The sequence below is a fragment of the Rhinolophus hipposideros genome (genome assembly GCF_964194185.1).
Source record: "Rhinolophus hipposideros genome assembly, chromosome: 7".
Lineage (NCBI taxonomy): Eukaryota > Metazoa > Chordata > Mammalia > Chiroptera > Rhinolophidae > Rhinolophus > Rhinolophus hipposideros.
This window is the reverse complement of record NC_138053.1, coordinates 79,369,913-79,386,885: the sequence shown is the minus strand read 5'-3', so window position 1 is coordinate 79,386,885 and position 16,973 is coordinate 79,369,913. Positions and strand designations below refer to the sequence as shown.

General features: G+C 44.5%; 1 protein-coding gene across 8 annotated transcripts in view; it reads left to right on the top strand.

The window, feature by feature from the left end:
* The first annotated feature begins 1,901 nt into the window (after positions 1-1,901).
* Positions 1,902-16,973, top strand: part of NPR3 (natriuretic peptide receptor 3) — a 75,325-nt gene continuing 60,253 nt past the window's right edge. For 2 of the 8 annotated variants that reach the window (XM_081054114.1, XM_081054112.1), the window contains exons 1-2: positions 5,288-5,441; positions 13,554-13,676. In XM_081054114.1, coding sequence (XP_080910240.1) covers positions 13,562-13,676 — 115 coding nt within the window. In that variant the 5' untranslated portion in view covers positions 5,288-5,441; positions 13,554-13,561. Of the gene's footprint in view, positions 2,075-2,256; positions 2,514-3,023; positions 4,238-5,287; positions 5,442-13,553; positions 13,677-16,973 lie in introns of those variants that run through there. The other 6 variants (XM_081054111.1, XM_081054115.1, XM_081054110.1 and 3 more) reach the window with 6 other exon arrangements.

Genomic DNA, 16,973 nt, shown 5'->3' with positions numbered 1-16,973 from the left:
CATTCAGCAATTGTGGCCTGAAAGAATGCACTCAGAGAAGGTTGGCAATTCTTTGAGCGTTAAAAAAAGTGCTCCTTGTCTTTCTTTTTTTTCCGTGTCAGTGTTTTAAAGAATTAAAAAGAACAATATTTAAAAATTGAGTCTAAGGGCTGAATTATTTCACTCCCCCCCCCTTCTTTCTGGGTTTATCTTCATGATTAGAATGCTGCAAAAATTCTATGATAAATTGTTAGTAATCTTATTGTGCTGCATAAGCTCAAAACTTAACTACACACAAACAAAAATTTTGACATAAAGAATGTTATTACTTAATGTGAAAGTTAGCTTTGTTATCTCTTTCACATGGTGTAATGGGTGGTACATGCTTTATTTCTAATCCAACTCCACATGAAAATATTCTCCGGGGATGAAGAGGTATTTAAGTGTGCCATTTATATTCTTTGGGCCTCAGTTCTTCATCTGGAGAGTGCCAGGTGTCAGGCTGGGCAACTTCTAGTCCTTTCCAGCCCTAAGATTGGAGAACTCCATGACATTCATAATATTTACACAAACTTTCAGCTGCTTGGGAAAAATCGAATTTGATGGAAAGTAAACAAATTGGTAACATTAAAATCCGTATACTTATATTACTTGGGTTTTTTTTCTATACTTTCGTGCCTATTTTCATTTGAAAACCTTTTTAAAATCCTAATTTCTGCTCTTTGGAAAAATGTAAGGGTTTTTCTGGTTCTGCTGTCCAGGTCGGGGGCTCTTCCGGTCCACAGCCTGGTTTGTTGGTACTTTTGAATGACAAGCTGGAAGTTGAGAGCTCTGATCCAAAGGCCACCGAGAGGCTGAAACTCACCCAAACGTAAACTTACTGCCCGGCGCGTGACCCTCGGCGCCGCTGGGCAGCGCCTGGGAGAGGAGAGGCGTTCACGCCCGGTGCCACTGAAACTCCAGACTCTCCGAATAAGCCCACGCTACACAGTGTGCAGGATCATATCGCCATTGGCTGGTGTTCCCCAGACACACGGCACAGCGAACGGTAATAGGAAACCCCGGTTCCTTGACGTTTCCTGGCAACCGGTTTGGAAATCCATTAAAACGCTCGGATTAAGCCGTTGTTCTCTTTCTTCCTTCCTTCTTTCTTTCTGTTTCTCTTCCTCCCTCCCTCCCTCCTTTCCTTCCCAGGAGTTCAGGGAGGATTTAATTGCTGTGAAGCCCTAAATCTCAGTATCCAGTGGGTGTAGATTACCCGATGTGTGGAATTAAACCTTGTACAGATGCTTTTCCTACTGGTTCGCAGCTCTAATTAAACAAATGAAAGTTCTCCCAGGAGGTAGAAGCTCCTGCATGAGGAGTCAGGGCTCATAGTGCATAACCTGAAATCTAAATGACCCAGAGGGTGACACGTTACCCATCCACTATTGGTGCCAGAAAGAGCGGTAAGGAGGGTGCTATTAAGGCGGCGAGCCACATCTCCGGAAACCCCAATTTGCATTTTCACGGTCACAAACGAGAGCGTTTGCTCTTTCGGGCCTCGGCATTAAAACACAACAGCACAACACAACACAACACAACACAACACAACACAACACGCAGAGCCTGGAGCCGCAGACCCGTTGGCTGCAAGTTTCTGCCGAAAGAGGGCGTTAGTCTAAGACTAATGGAAATGTGTGGCTACGACGCCCAGTCAAATGGAAGACCGTTTTAAAACATTTCCAATTTATTTTGATTTGCGGGACTTAAGGGTCAGAATTCTCCCGTCCGAGGTAGCACGTTCACATCGCGAATGACCTGGATGTGCTACCACGTTCGGAGGGTCAAGTTCCATCCGGACCGGCGTTGCAGCGCCGCGGGATCCCGCGAGGCTCCCTCCGGCCACGAACTTCCCCGCGGCCTTTTCCATCCTTGTCTCCACTGCTGCTGTGGCTGTGACCAGTGGCGGGACTGGGTGTCCCAGGCAGGACCCTTTCCGGCATTGCAGGACTCAGAGCACAGCGTCTCGCGCGCCCCCCCGAGGAGAAGCGGTTGGATTTCCAAGCGCTCGGGTTGGAGCGGAGAGCGCGCCTGCACCCAGGGGACCTTTGGGGTAACGAAATGGGGAGAAGGTCTCTTTATTTAGTTACCTGGCTTAGCAAACACCCCCCGAGGACGCCTTGGAGATGCTTCTCAAGCTTTTGGCCACCTCCAGGAGCCGGACCTTTCGCTTGTCTTTGGGAGCAACAAGTTTCGCTTTCCTGCTCGCTGCGCGGCGGCAGAGGGTCTGTGCGCGGGATCCCTGGGATCCCGGCGACGCGGCGACTCCTGCGCGAACCTGCGCTGCCCAGAGGGAGGGGGGCCTGTGCTGGGATGCGGAAGGAGGGGTGCGACTAACGCCCGGGCTCGCAGGGCGTTCCAGGTCCGCGATCAGGCTGCCTGCATTGGGTCCTTAGCCCCAGTTCCCGTACCTAGCGCCAGGGGACAGGGAAGGTCGGGTGCTCCCCCGGAGTGGGCGCGTCATGAGGGAATGTGGCCGGAGTGAGAAAGAGGTGAGAGTGAGCGGGACCTACGGAGTTTTGCACCGAAACGACCAGTTTCTGGGACCACTCCTTCCTCTAATGCTGTTGTTTATTTTTGCACGTTGTGTTTGTGCCTGCGCGCATTGCTTCACTTTCAAAAGCATTTCTTGTTTTGGAACCCAAGGCTGGAGAGAGCACTGCCTCGTGCGGGGCCAGGGAGAGGCGGGGACCCCGGAGGAGGTGCGGTGCGGTGGGGGCTCCTGCGGGTGCGGACGTGGGCGACTGCGGCTTTAAGGAAGAGGTTGAGAGCTGGAGGGGAGTGGGGGTTAGGGAAAGGGGAGTGGTGGGAAGGGAAGGGGTGCGGGGAGGAGCCCTGATGTAAGAATGTTAATGAGAGGCTCCCCCAGCCCAGCCCCCACTACTCCCCACCCCCACCTTCCCCACCCGCTGGAAATACAAGGCCGGCCTCGGCGCGCCTTGTGTGGTAACACGCTCCGCCGCTGCCACGCTATTTAAACGCTGGTTATGGAACCAGGAACCGGCGCGAATCAATGAGATCAAACGCGAAGGAGATGCACCGTCAATTACAAGCACTTGGACAAGTCTAACTTTTTTTTTCTTTTACAAATATGCTTTCAAAAGCAACCTTAGCAACGCCCAAATAGAAGCCACTCTAAGCAAAATAGTATATATAAAGGGAGGGCGAATATATATATATATTTATAATAAGTATATATATGTATAAATAGATTACAGGCGTACAGGTTTACACTCGGTGAACTTTTTCTTCTTTTTCTTTCTTTTTTTTTTTAAACGAGTGACATTGCAAAGAAGAACTCTTCCTCTCTATCTTTTGGCGAGTCAGTGAAGGGGGTATTCTGTTTTCTTAGAGCGCCCAAGGGGGCGCAGGGACCTCGGAGAGAAGAGCGGGGAGGAAAGAGGAAGGATGGGTGGGGGGCCGAGGGCGAGTCGGCAGCGAGGGCCGGCGCTTTCCTGCGGCACGATGCTGTCCTTGCTCACTTTCTCCGCGTTCGTCCTGCTCAGCTGGGTGTCGGTAGCCGGCAGCACGGGTGGCGGTGGCAGCGGGGGCGAGGGCCTGGGCGGCGAGCGCCGGGAGAGAGAGGCGCTGCCGCCACAGAAGATCGAGGTGCTGGTGCTATTGCCCCGGGACGACTCGTACCTGTTCTCCCTGGCCCGGGTGCGGCCGGCCATCGAATACGCGCTGCGCAGCATCGAGGGCAACCGGACCGGGCAGCGTCTTCTGCTACCCGGCACTCGCTTCCAGGTGGCCTATGAAGATTCAGACTGCGGTAACCGCGCACTCTTCAGCCTGGTGGACCGCGTGGCGGCGGCGCGGGGCGCCAAGCCGGACCTCCTTCTGGGGCCGGTGTGCGAGTACGCGGCGGCGCCGGTGGCCCGGCTTGCGTCGCACTGGGACCTGCCCATGCTGTCCGCCGGGGCACTGGCCGCCGGCTTCCAGCACAAGGACACGGAGTACTCGCACCTCACGCGCGTGTCCCCCGCGTACGCCAAGATGGGCGAGATGGTGCTCGCCTTGTTCCGCCACCACCAGTGGAGCCGCGCCACGCTGCTTTACAGCGACGACAAGCTCGAGCGGAACTGCTACTTCACCCTCGAGGGCGTCCACGAAGTCTTCCAGGAGGAGGGTTTGCACACGGCCGCCTACAGCTTCGATGAGACCAAAGACTTAGACGTGGACGACATCGTGCGCTACATCCAGGCCAGTGAGCGAGGTGAGCCGGCGCGCGCCCCAGGCCCCCGCGGTAGCCCAACCGCGCCCCCCCGGCTTTCCCTACACACCCATCCGCTCCTCCGTGGACCCCACTGTCCCCTGCGGCACTAAGGACTAGGGGAGGGCGCGCGTTCGGGAACGAGCCGTCTGGCAGCTACAACCTTTAATCAGCACCCGTCGCGGTCGCGGGGTGTACGTAGAGGGTCCGGGGAAGGTGGTGGAGCCTGGGGGAGGGGCGTCTGAGCCCGCAGCCCCCGCGTGCCCAGGTCCGACAGGTGCTGTCAAACTGCCTCGGTTCTTCCTTCCTCCCTTCCCCTTCTTCAGCGCCTGGCTGGTGATTAGGGCCGTACTCCCCGTGCCTTGCTCCAGCCAGGGTTTGAAACGTGCAGAGGCCAAAAGAACTTGTCCCCCAGTTCTTTTCGGACCTGCACCCCTTCCTGGGCTAAAGCGTCTGAAGACGCTCTAAAGCCCGCACGCCGCCACATGGCTAGCTCAGGTCTCCGGGTTTCCCCGCTGCTCCTTCCACAGACCCCAGCTTTCTTTTAAAAGCTCATGTATCGCCCTTCTCATTCCTTCCACGGCCCCTCCAGCCCCTTATAAACGAGCTTATGTGGTTTCCACCAAAAATGCCTCTCTGTGTCTGGACTCAGGCGACACTCACTTCCCCCGGCGCGTTGGGCAGCGCGGTCTCTAAAGCACCCGCAGCGAGGCTTTGCGGGCGCGCGCGCTGGAGAAGTGAGCGCTGAACCTCCTTTCCCTGTGTTTCCCGCCCCCGCCCCCACAGTTTTCTTCGCGGGTCTGTGGGGGTTTGAAGAAGCACCAAACTGGGCGAATTGCTCAAGATTGAGGATGGTGGCTGTGGCTACAGGGAGCGGTGGTCGCGGATACGCAATCGCGAAAGCTCCCAATGTGGCTCCCTTTACCGTAGAGTACAGCGGAAAGGCTGGCTGAGATCCCAGCATAACGCATTTCCCTCCCTTTTGGTGTCAGGTTTGGGGTGCACAACGCTGGGGGAATCCCGCCTCTGTTCCCGCTAGGCGTGCACGCGCCTGGATTCTTAGTGGTGCAATCCCAGTAAAGCTCCCCACGAGCCAACGCCGGGAGACCCAAGGGGAGAGGGGCTGATTCAGGCGCCAGGCTAGTCCGCGACTTGGTACCGCCCGGCACCTGAGAGCGCAACCGGAGGCTGGAGGTCTCAGGAACAGGTGAGAGTGGCCCGAGGAGCCTTAGAGAATGGGCTGCGGCCACCCCCTTCCCACTGTGGCCATCTCCGACTCCTAGCGAACGCACTCTTTAGAGCGAGGAGGAGGGAGGTGTTGACAGTGGGGGTGCACGGCCAAGTTTTGAGCGCTCGAACTCCAGGCTGTCTGCGCCGAATCCCTAAGCAGGCGGGGCGCGGGCTTTGCGGATTATGAAAAAGGGCACTTGTATTCAGCGGCTGCGAACTCGTCACGCCGGGTGGAGAAACCCACTTCTACTTCTCTCCCCACTGCCAGTCCCCAGCTTACTGCAGACCCCTGTGGACCTCGGGCTGCACTGGCCCCCGATTCCTGAGTCTTCAGCTCTCAGCTTTCCAGGGCCGGGAGCTAGGAGTTGGAGACTTCCCAGGGCGCGCTAGGGTTGGAGGTGGGTCCCCCTATCCGTGAGATCCAAGTTTTGCCAACGCGTCTGTGCTGCCATTGCCCTGAAGGTCTTAATACCGGCAGTGACCCCTGCGCACGTGGCCTGGGATTCCTGGCGGAGGGGATGTCAGCCCCGATGCAGGCAGATCGCGGCCACTGGGCCCCTCAGCCTCGCAAGGGTAGTTGAAGCCAGGGGTCAGGGAGGGCGTCAGTGCCCTGGAGGGCCTGGGGGCTTCAGAGAGCTTGGGCTACCGTCTGTTACTGCTGGTTATTTATTTTTTTATTTTTTTTATTTATTAGTTTCAGGTGTACAAGACAAGGTAATACTTAGACGTTCATCATTTATATCCCTCACACTGTGAACCCCCCTCCCCCCATCCACTATCCCTTCGACCTCACACTGAACCATCACATTATATATATAAAATTATAGTTGGCATTCATTAATGTTTAGCTGCTGGTTATTTTTTAATTCCAAAAGCCTCGTAGATGTCTCTTTTCCTGTTTTTTTTTTTTCCCCCTCGTCCAAGTTTGAATTCCGTGGTGAACGTTTGCTCGGCTGAATCGTATATTTTACAGGTGATAAGGTTACCATTCCTACTGTAAAATATATTTTCAACAGTGACTTGGCAGATGTTCAGAAATACAAAATAGTTTCTCCCCTATTAGACTATTTCCATCCCCGAAATTCCCTACTCTCAGGAGAGAAAATTGCTTGATAACAAAGCTCCCTCTGGGGATGTTTAACCTTTTGCTAATCACAATTACTTCACCACAAGCAGTTAAAGAGTTAAATAGGGGTTCAGTGGAGTTTGACTTCCGGAGAGCCTGTCCTGGCTCAGCGTTTCATTGATGGGGGAGCTTGGGTGGCTTCCAAACCTCTGTACCTCAGGCTTCTCAGGTAAAGTGGGGGTTAGTGAGGGCCCCCCATCTTGGGGATGCTGGGAGGATTAAAGGAGCTGAAACAGTGCCAGGCTCATACTAAGTGCTCAGTAAACATGAGGTTTTATTAGAGTTGTTATTATTTTATACATAGGGTGATAATCACCTTTACTAGAAGGTGAGGCTATGTGCTGGGCAAAGAACCCTGGAGTGAGAAGCAGGTACTCTGGATTTGGCCTCTCCACTAAGGAGCTGCTCTGGGCAAGTCACTTACCTTTCCTGAGGCTGAATTTTCTCCTCTGTGAAACAGGGAGGGCCCATGGGAATCAGGCCTCTTCAAATTGATGTTCCTGGGTCCCGATTTGTGCTCACTCAAGTGTAAAAATGTAACTAGTCTCGTTTTTGTCTTTGAAAATCCCATATTAAACATTGTAGAACTAGAGAGTTTTCCCCTCTCTTATGGAGATAACATTTTTAGCACTTTTTTTGGACTTAAGTTCGTCTTTAAAAATCAGATCACAAAGGTTTGCATCTTTTAAAGGGTAAAAACTGACAATGCCTTAAATAACAATATGACTAAAGTTTCATTGGACTATGTGCTGTACTGTAAAAAGAAAAACTAAGGGATATTAATTATTCTTTCATTTTAGAGATTTACCATTGAAGTGAATAATTAATTTTTTTTCTCATGTCTTTAGCCAACATATAAAACCACTGAAATACACATACATGAGTACATATTATTTAAAAAAAGATCTTTATTTAAAGCTGATTCAATTATACAGTCAACTACTGCCCTTAACATTCTACACTCAATGATAAATTTATTTTTAAGAAGACATGTTTAAAAATAAATATTTTTTCAAGCAGTAAAAGCCAGTCGTTGTTTTGTCTATATATCTGATAAGATACAGACCAGAAGTATTATACACACAAACATTTTTGTATGAAGAACTGTAGTTTTATCCCATTAGTTGTTAATATGTCATTAATCTGGGCCTCCAATAACTACTGTAGAGATAACAGTATTTAATCAGTACCAGAGTCATTTATTTTTAGAATTAGGCTGGGGTAAATGACCAAGTGGTTGATCAGCAGAATTTTTAAGCAAAGAACCCATGCTAAGTATAAAATAACTAACACACAACAGGGGAAAAAGAAGCATTGTAGGCTGCTGTGTGGACATTCTGTAAGCCTTTGGAATAGATGGAGCTTTGTGAACAACAAAAATAAAGGTACAATCTCTATTTTGCAAATGAAACCAATTGCTGTGTAATGAGAGGGTTAAAAAAGTTAGAAAATTGCACAAGTCTCATTAGGAACAAGAGTTTCCTGTCTCCTACACCCCATTTCTCACTTCCCAGAGGCAACTATTTTCAACTCTTGTAGCTGTTTCTGTGTTTGACTTTGTACATCTAAATAAAATGTTACTTTTGCTTTTTCTCAGTTTTAGGTTTTGTCCCTTACCATCCCAGTGGAAGATTATGATTTGGTTACCTCCTACTACCTGTTAATCACACACTCAAGCCATCCTTCCAGTCATCCTTCCAATATTATTGTGCTAAAATTTTTGGTTAGATCAGTAGTATTCAGTATCTACCTTATTATTACCTTCTAAATGCTATTTGTAGCTGAGCCATATAGACTACTAAAATTACATTTCCTTTCTTGCCCTATTTGTTTTCCTTGGGGTTTAAAAAAAAAGTCTGTTTTTGTTTGTTCCCTTAGTTTCCTATGGACTTATAACTACCAATTCTCTATTTTAAGTCTCCCGAGCTGCTCCAGTTTAGTTATTAACTTTTTTTTTAAATTAAAGTTTATTGGGGTGACAATTGTTAGTAAAGTTACATAGATTTCAGGTGTACAATTCTGTAATATATCATCTGTATATCACATTGTGTGTTCACCACCCGGAGTCAGTTCTCCTTCCATCACCATATATTTGATCCCCCTTACCCTAATCTACCACCTCCCGCCCCCCTTACCCTCTGGTAACCACTAAACTATTGTCTGTGCCTATGATTTTTTGTTTCTTATTTGTTTGTCTTGTTTAGTTATTTTCTAAACATGCTGCACAGTTGTCACTCTGGGTTCTTTTAACATCCTCTTCCAACTCCCACCACCTCTCTCTCTGACTAGATCCCTGTGTGTTCTTCTGTCTCGTTTTATATTCTTGTTTTGGTGGAGCATATCCTCCAGGAGCTTTCTGAGAAAGGATGGATGAGAGGTAAAGTTCGAGCCCTATCATCACTGAAAATTTCTTCACCCTACGGTTAAATGTAGTTACAGAATTATAGGTTGGAAATTATTTTCTCTCACAATATGAAGGATTGTCTTTTAAATTCCGATGCTGCTATGAGGAAGCTTAGATCTATGTAGCTTCTTTACCTATTGTTTGTTGTATTTTCTTTTTCCTGGAAATTTTTAGAGTATTTTTGCTGCTCCCGAATGTTTTAACATTTCATTATGATCTACTTTTATGCCAGTGTTTTGCCTTATGCACTTGAGGGTATTGAAGGGTAGGCCTCTTCAATCCAGAGATTCACGTTTCTTACTTCTGGGAAAATTTCTTAAATTATTTCTTTGGTAATTTTATCCCCTTCATTTTCTCTTCCTAGAATTTGTTTTATTTGGATGTTAGATCACCTGGACTGATATCCTACTTTTTTTTTTTCCTTTTCACCTCTTACCATGTGTCTTTAAAAAAAGAATTTCTCTTGCTTAGCTATTTCTTTGACTACTCCCAAAGTGACTATTGAGTTTTGGTTTTTCATTTCTGTTATCATCTTTTAAATTTGCAGCACGTGGCACATCTTGCTTTGCTTCCATGCAATAGCATCCTTTCCCCCTTCTAAATTTAGTTAAATGGAAGATGGATGCACGAGTCAGATGGAGAATATAAAAATATCCTTTTTATTATTGACAGAACTTTTTGGAGAACATGGATTTAGATCTGCTGCCAAAATGGCTGCTTGTTATTACTTTCCCTCAGAATTAGATAAGGTCATCCACTAAATCACAGATAGTGCTGTTCAGCTGCAGAGACCCTCTGGAACAGGCCCCTTACCACTTGACAAAAGTCACCCATAATGTGTGCAAGTGAACACATATCAAAGAGGAAGGAAGGGCTGAGCCCAGTCTGCCAAAGTTTTAATTCCAGGCTCACTGATCAGGCAAGTCACTTTTTTTCCTCCAGGAGTGAGGGAAAAGGGGTAAATGAAGGCACTTTCAGAGATGAGGAGTGTCACCCTATTAGAGCTCACTCTCAATGGAAACCTGAAACTGGGGAAAGGTATGCATGCCCCACAACTCAGGTATGCTACCTGGAATGTTTTTGGTTTTGTGAATTGACTTCTGTAGCCAACCCTTTGCAGTTCTTTCTGCATTCTTACAGTGATGCAAGAATGTGCTGCAGTAGTGAGAACCTTCTTACAGGAGACACTGTAGCAATCAGGTAGTGGAAGATGACATAGAACATTGCAAGGTCTTTGGCAAGTTGGAGAAAATGGAGCAGAATGATGAAAAGTCTATCCAGAAACTGAAAATCACACCATCACTCCCCCCATTTAAAAAATTTACCAATTTGACCAAAAAATTAGTATTTACATTTTTAGGTATACTTAAATGCAACAGAACTGTCTTAACTGACCTCCACTTACGCAGCTTTCAAGATTAGCTGAGGCTCTCTTTTTCTCTATAAATCTTATTGACTGTTGGTGAGTACTGGCAGCGAATACACTTCTGAGTATGCCTGCACACTTCTCACACTTGTCCATATACTTTCCAGGAGCTGTCCCCAAATCTGTTTATGCCAGTTATGCTTATTATTTTAAGTAAGTAATTTAAATAGTTATGTAAACTGATGAGACATGAGTAGGAAGAGAAAGCTATTTTAATGAAAATATTTTAATGTTCTGATAGATTGCATAAAGGCAAGTTGCTAAAAGTACTTGCTGTTGAAGTAGGCTTGAATGAAACAACCATAAGAGATTAGGGAATATCCTGCAAATCTAGAAGGATTCTGCCCAATGACTGATTTGCCATAATCTTTAAGTACTTGCTCCAACTTAAACTGGATGATAATGTGCATTATGGGTTTGTTTTATGCAAGAAAAACAATACCCTGCCCATGAAGTTGGAAGTTAGGGGTTCTTTTTGAGAGTTAAACCACATGGTCAACACAATGGATGAGATCTAAAATATTCAAAATTTGATCAGTTAGACACAATGCCAGTTGGGTCACTCTTGCTCAGTCCACGTAGGTACTAACATTTAAAGGAAGAATGTTTCCATCAGAAGGGGTTGGTCTTGATGGTGATGGGGATAGAGAGAAGGAAATGGGCCAGGACTGTAAAAATAGAAAAAGAAGTGATAGAGAAGCCAGTATTGGGCAGATCCCAGCCAGGACTTAAGGAAGCTTATGCTCTGGCCTGAGGACCCAGACTGTTTGGCCCTAGGCCAGGCACATATCTCTTAGATGGACACTTAGAGTTATCAAGCCCTGATGCCTTTGGATGCCTAAATCCTCCAACTGACCTCCCTGGTTCTGATTTCATCCTCACTAACATCCCACTACTTATAATTTTGCTCCCCAGTTAGCATGCCTAGGTATGTGTTGACACAGACATGTCCATGACTATTTTGGTCCCCCTTGAAGTTAAGTAAACTGCATTTCAGATTATCTAAAAATATCTGAGATAGGTTATTGGGACTTTGTCCTCACGTATTGACTCTATTCCTTACGTACCGATAGAATCAGATTCTGCACCTTGGGGTTTAGAGGCAGACTTCAGACTATGATTGATTGATCAAAAATGAGCAGCGTTGCCTAGCGGACAGTTTGCCCGAGCCTATTGGACTCTCTTGGAGATGGCCACTCTTGGATTCCACACTTTTTAAACTTGTGCAGCCTTAGCCCCTTATTGGCTGTTTTGTGGGACACCTTGGCTCTTTTTCTTCACTTAAGGGGCTAGAATTGAATCAGAGCTAAAACAAAGATCTAAGTCATAATGAGTCATGAGGAGTTTCTTCGAAAGCTTCCTTACTGAGGCATTTTGGAATTTGATTATGTATCTTAAATACATAACTATTAATATTTCCAGGCACAAACAACACCTACTCTCACAGTTATAGCTGTTTAGGAGTTTTGTATTGTTTAAAAAACTCGTTCTCCAGAGCTGTTAGCCTGTACACTGAGCCCCCTTGCAGTAAGAAATGTCAGAGTCATGATCTAACACTCTGAATGAACGTTGCAGTAAACGAAATATCAACAAGCGTCTAACCCTCTGTGCAGGTTGCCAAGGCAGCTTTGGCACAGCCTGAAGTTTGTTTTACGTCTTTCAGCACCCATGCTTTTACAAAGAACATACACATCTCTGTGTGCTGGCATGCGTGGTGATAACGCTGCTACGGTACCCAGCTCTCCAGTTCTCTCCTCTCCTCTGTGTATGCAGCAAAACACAGTGGTGCCCATCATGAGGACCAAGGGTCAGCAACAGTGATCAAATTAACTGGGTAATGGCCAGATCTTGTAGCTCTTAATGAGGCAGGCAACACTATTCTGGAAAGGCTTAGAGCCTCTCGAATCTGACAGTGTGGGAATAAACTGAGACAATATGGGGAGAGACCTGAAATCTTGTTAACTATTTCCTATATATGATGACACAGCTTGAGAAAAATGTTCCAAAATTCGGACAGCCGAAAGCCTGTACCACTCACTGCCTCCTTTCATTTGCCAAATGAAGGTTTTCCCTAAAACCATTCAGTTTGTGTTTTTCAGGAAAATGTATTTACCATGCTAATAAATATAAAAAACAGTTGGCATTCCTCGCTATCTTATATTGGGCAGATATGGTGATTCATTTGAAATAATTTTTGGAAATAATTTTACATTTTACATTTTTGGAAAAGATGTAAGAAAGTATAAAACAATCTGTTATAGACTTCACCCAGATTTTTACCAATTGTTAATATTTTGTCACATACACTTTATCATTCCAAATCTCTCCCTCCCTTGCCCCTCCCCTTCTTTCCTCATCCTTTCCCCCATCCAAATATGAACACATATACATCACACACAAATATTACTATATTTTAATCAATTACTTGAGAGTGAGTTCAAGCATTGTGCTCCTTTACCTCTAAATATTTGAATGTTTCCTAAGAACAAGGACATTCACTTCCATATCCACAGTAGAATTATGAAAATGTAAGAACTTTAACACAAATGCATACTATTATCTAATTTTCAGACCTTATTCAAATTTCTCCAGTTGTCGCAATAATGCCCTTTTATAGCAAAACTTTTATTATTATCTTTTTAAGGTCCAGGATCCAATCCAGGATCACACCTTGCATTTAGTTTTCTGTTCCTCTACATGTCTAGAACATTCTTCATTAGTCTAGAACATTCTTCATCCTTTGTTTTTCATGAAATTGGCCATTTTAAAGAGCATAGGCCAACTCTTCTGCAGACTGTCCCCCAAGCGGGGCTTGTGGCGCTTCCTCCTGGTGAGATTCAGGTTGCCCGTTTTGATGGTTTTGGTCCTGGGTGTGTTACATCAGGAGGCTTTCGAGTCTGTTCCCACGGTTGGTGACATTGGCTTCCATCCCTTGCTTGGTTGTGGTGACATCTGCCAGGTTTCTTCACTGTCAAGTTGCTGTTCGCCCCTTTTGTAATTAATACGGAGTTTGTGAGGAGCTACTTCAGGACCATGTAAGTAGCCTGTTCTTTGTGAGACGTCCCCCAGTGGCGTCAGCATCCTCGCTGTGCTCTGCGCGGGGCGTCTCACGCGTGTGTTCTTCCCTCCGCAGTGGTGATCATGTGTGCGAGCAGCGACACCATCCGCGGCATCATGCTGGCCGCGCACCGGCACGGGATGACCAGCGGAGACTACGCCTTCTTCAACATCGAGCTTTTCAACAGTTCTTCCTACGGTAACTCTGCGTCGTTTCCCCTCCCGCTACCAGGGTGTCAGAAAGGGGTTGTGAGAAAGAGCCAGTTACGGGAGTGACGTCCACAGATTTGATTTCCGTAAATAAGATTTTAGAAATTTGTGATTCTGAGCACTCCCAGGTCTCAATCTTTTCTTCTCTGAGAACTCAAATAGAACCAAAAGATACCACTCACTGTACCTGTGATGCCAAGGGACTTATCTCTATATGAGCATAAATCCAGGCCCTAAAGACCCCTCCCCAGTGCGTTTCCAACTGCAGGTTGCCACCGTGAGGGACTGTTGGAATAATTTTAGTGAGATTTGGAGCAGACTAGAACATATTAATGTAATAGAATAGAACATGTCAAAGTGTGTCACGTGTAACATATGTATTGTTAAGATAAAACTTTTATCTTAGTAATATGATTGTATGTGTGTATATATTCATGCATATTACACATGTAATGGGCAGCAATGTGAAATAAATAAAACAACCAACACTGTAAACTAAGGTAAAATATTTTGAAAGTCACTGTTCCCAGCCCTCTTTCATTTTAGTTTATTGCCCCTTAAGCTTCTCCCATAGAGAAGTTCAGATGCCATCAACATATATGATTAAAAGCATTTAATTTCTTAAAATGGGTCTGGGGAAGTTCCCAGGGTTCCTGTGATGGAGGTTGTTTCAGGAGGTTATCAAGATCACAGGTACAAGACATTTTTCTCAAATGTGATTAGGGCTTTCTCTGCAGTAGACACTGTCAGGCTATGTATGGAACGCTTTCTCAGATACTACACTTTGGCTCTTTAGGGGAACTGAAGGTGTGCATGTCACAAGTGGCACGTTTATGCTGAGCTCCACTCCCTAGTTCTTGCTGTTGAGACATATTTAGACAGACTCTAAACCTTACAACATATACCTCAGTTTCCTGCTCTGTTATCCTGGCTTATTTAAACAATAGATCACTGTGCATAAACAGATAGTAAAACACACTACTCATGGGGGTAAGGAATAGTCGATGAAACAAAAGTAGCCACTGCTTCCTCGTAGTGGATAAAATGGGAGATTTGAGGCTTACAGGATAAACACTCAGTGTTTTCCTCCTCGCTGCCATGATCATCTTTCTCCTCTCTTTTCACAAGCAGAGTGGTAGTTTCATTTCTTGACCGAAGATCAGAATGTAATTATGTTATTGGCTGCAATACTGAGTTTATTGAGATAGTGACAGAGACTCGTGAAAATAAAAAACATTTATTCTGAATTTTGCAATTTGCAGCCATAGAATTTGGAGACAATACATGTGAATGCACATTATAAATGGGCAAGTGCAATACAAATATTAGGTACTGGAATTCCTTTCAACCACAGATAAAGCTTGTTTTCCTTTTCCTTGGTCATTACAGTACATGAGTATTATAGGAAATTTGAGAAACATAGACAAGCACAGGGAAGAAAATAAGTTACCATAACTCTATCACCAAGATAAAGGTACATTTGTAATATTTAGAATTGTGTACATCTTGTCTATTTTATAAATATATATATTTACAAAAAATATTTTTCAATAAAGTGATTGTACTGTTTATAGTTTGCCTACATATGATATTTTATAATGCTGATATGTCATCTTTGCTCAGTCTCTTATTTTTAAATATTTATGTGGTTCCCAGCTTTTTGCTATAAGAACAATGCTATATTTTGTTGCTTGGCATGTGCATGCATGTGCGTGCTTGTGCACGTGCACACACACACACAAATATATATATCCTGTAAGATAAATTTCTAGAAGTAGTACTTCTGGGTTAAAGGTTATATGGATTTAAATTTTGATAGATACTGTCAAGTTGGCCTCTAGAGAGGTTTACCAATTTACACTTTTGCAACAGTGTATGAGACTGATTTCCTACATCTTTGTCAACCTTGCATCATCTAACTTTTAAATTATTATACTTATTTGAATTTATTTTCTTGTTCAATAAGCAAAGTTTTGCATTTTTCTTCACTTGAATTCTGCACCATTCTTGTTGAGTTCATTCTTAGATATTTTGTGTTTTCTGGTTGTTGTTATGATCGTGATCTTTTCCCATTTGCATTTTGTAATTGTAGTTGTTATATAGAAAAGCTGTGAGTTGTGTTCATTTATTTTTCAAGAATTCTTCAATTAAATCCTCTGTTCCAATAGTTTTGATATCATTTTCAAATAATAAGTTTTCTCTTTATTTTGATAGTTGAACATCTTATTTCCTTTTTCTTTTCTTATTGCTTTGGCAAGAGTCTCTAGCATGTTATATAACAACGGTGATGATTTAATTTCTGACTTTGTCTGAAAGTAGATATTTAAAAAAATTTTCAAAAGATTTTTATTAAAATATAGCTAACATACAATATTATGTTAGTTTCCGATATACATCACAGTTATTCAACAGTACCCTCCTAGCACTACAGTTATTATTACATTATTGATTATATCTTTTATGCTAAAGAAGTGATCGCCCTGATAAGTCCAGCAACCATCTGACACTGTACCATGCTATCTCAATATTATTGATCTTCCCCCCTTTTAAAAATTTTCAATTAGAGGTGACATTAATATTATTTTATATTAGTTTCAAGTGCATAGCATAGTGGTTAGATATTTATACAATTTAGGAAGTGATCTCCCTGACTAGTATCACCTAGCACTATATATAGTTGCTATCATATTATTAATTATATTCCCTATACCTTACATCCCTATGACTATTTTGTAACTGCCAGTTTGTATTTCTGAATCCTTTCACCTTTATCACTCTGCCTCCCACCCCTTCCCATCTTTCACCCCAATCGAGCTAATACCCATCTGACACCATACATAGTTATTACAATATTATTGACTATATTTCTTATGCTATACCCTACATCCCCATGACTACTGTACAACAAGCAATTTGTACTTAGTCCCTTCCCCTTTTCACACACTCCCAACTCTCCTCCCATCTGGCAACCATCAAAATGTTCTCTGTATCTATGATAGATACAGAAGAGATTTGTTTCTGTTTCATTTGTTTATTTTGTTCTCTAGATTCCACTTATAAATGAAATCATATGACATTTGTCTTTTGATGTCTGACTTATTACACTCAGCACAGTACCCTCTAGGTCCACCCATGTTGTTGCAGGTGGCAAGATTTCTTTCTCTTTTGTGGCTGGATAATATTCCATTGTATATACAAATATGTGCCACCTCTGTTTTATTCATTCATCCATTCAGGGACACAAGGTTGCCTTAATATTTTGGCTTATGTAAATAATGCTGCAACG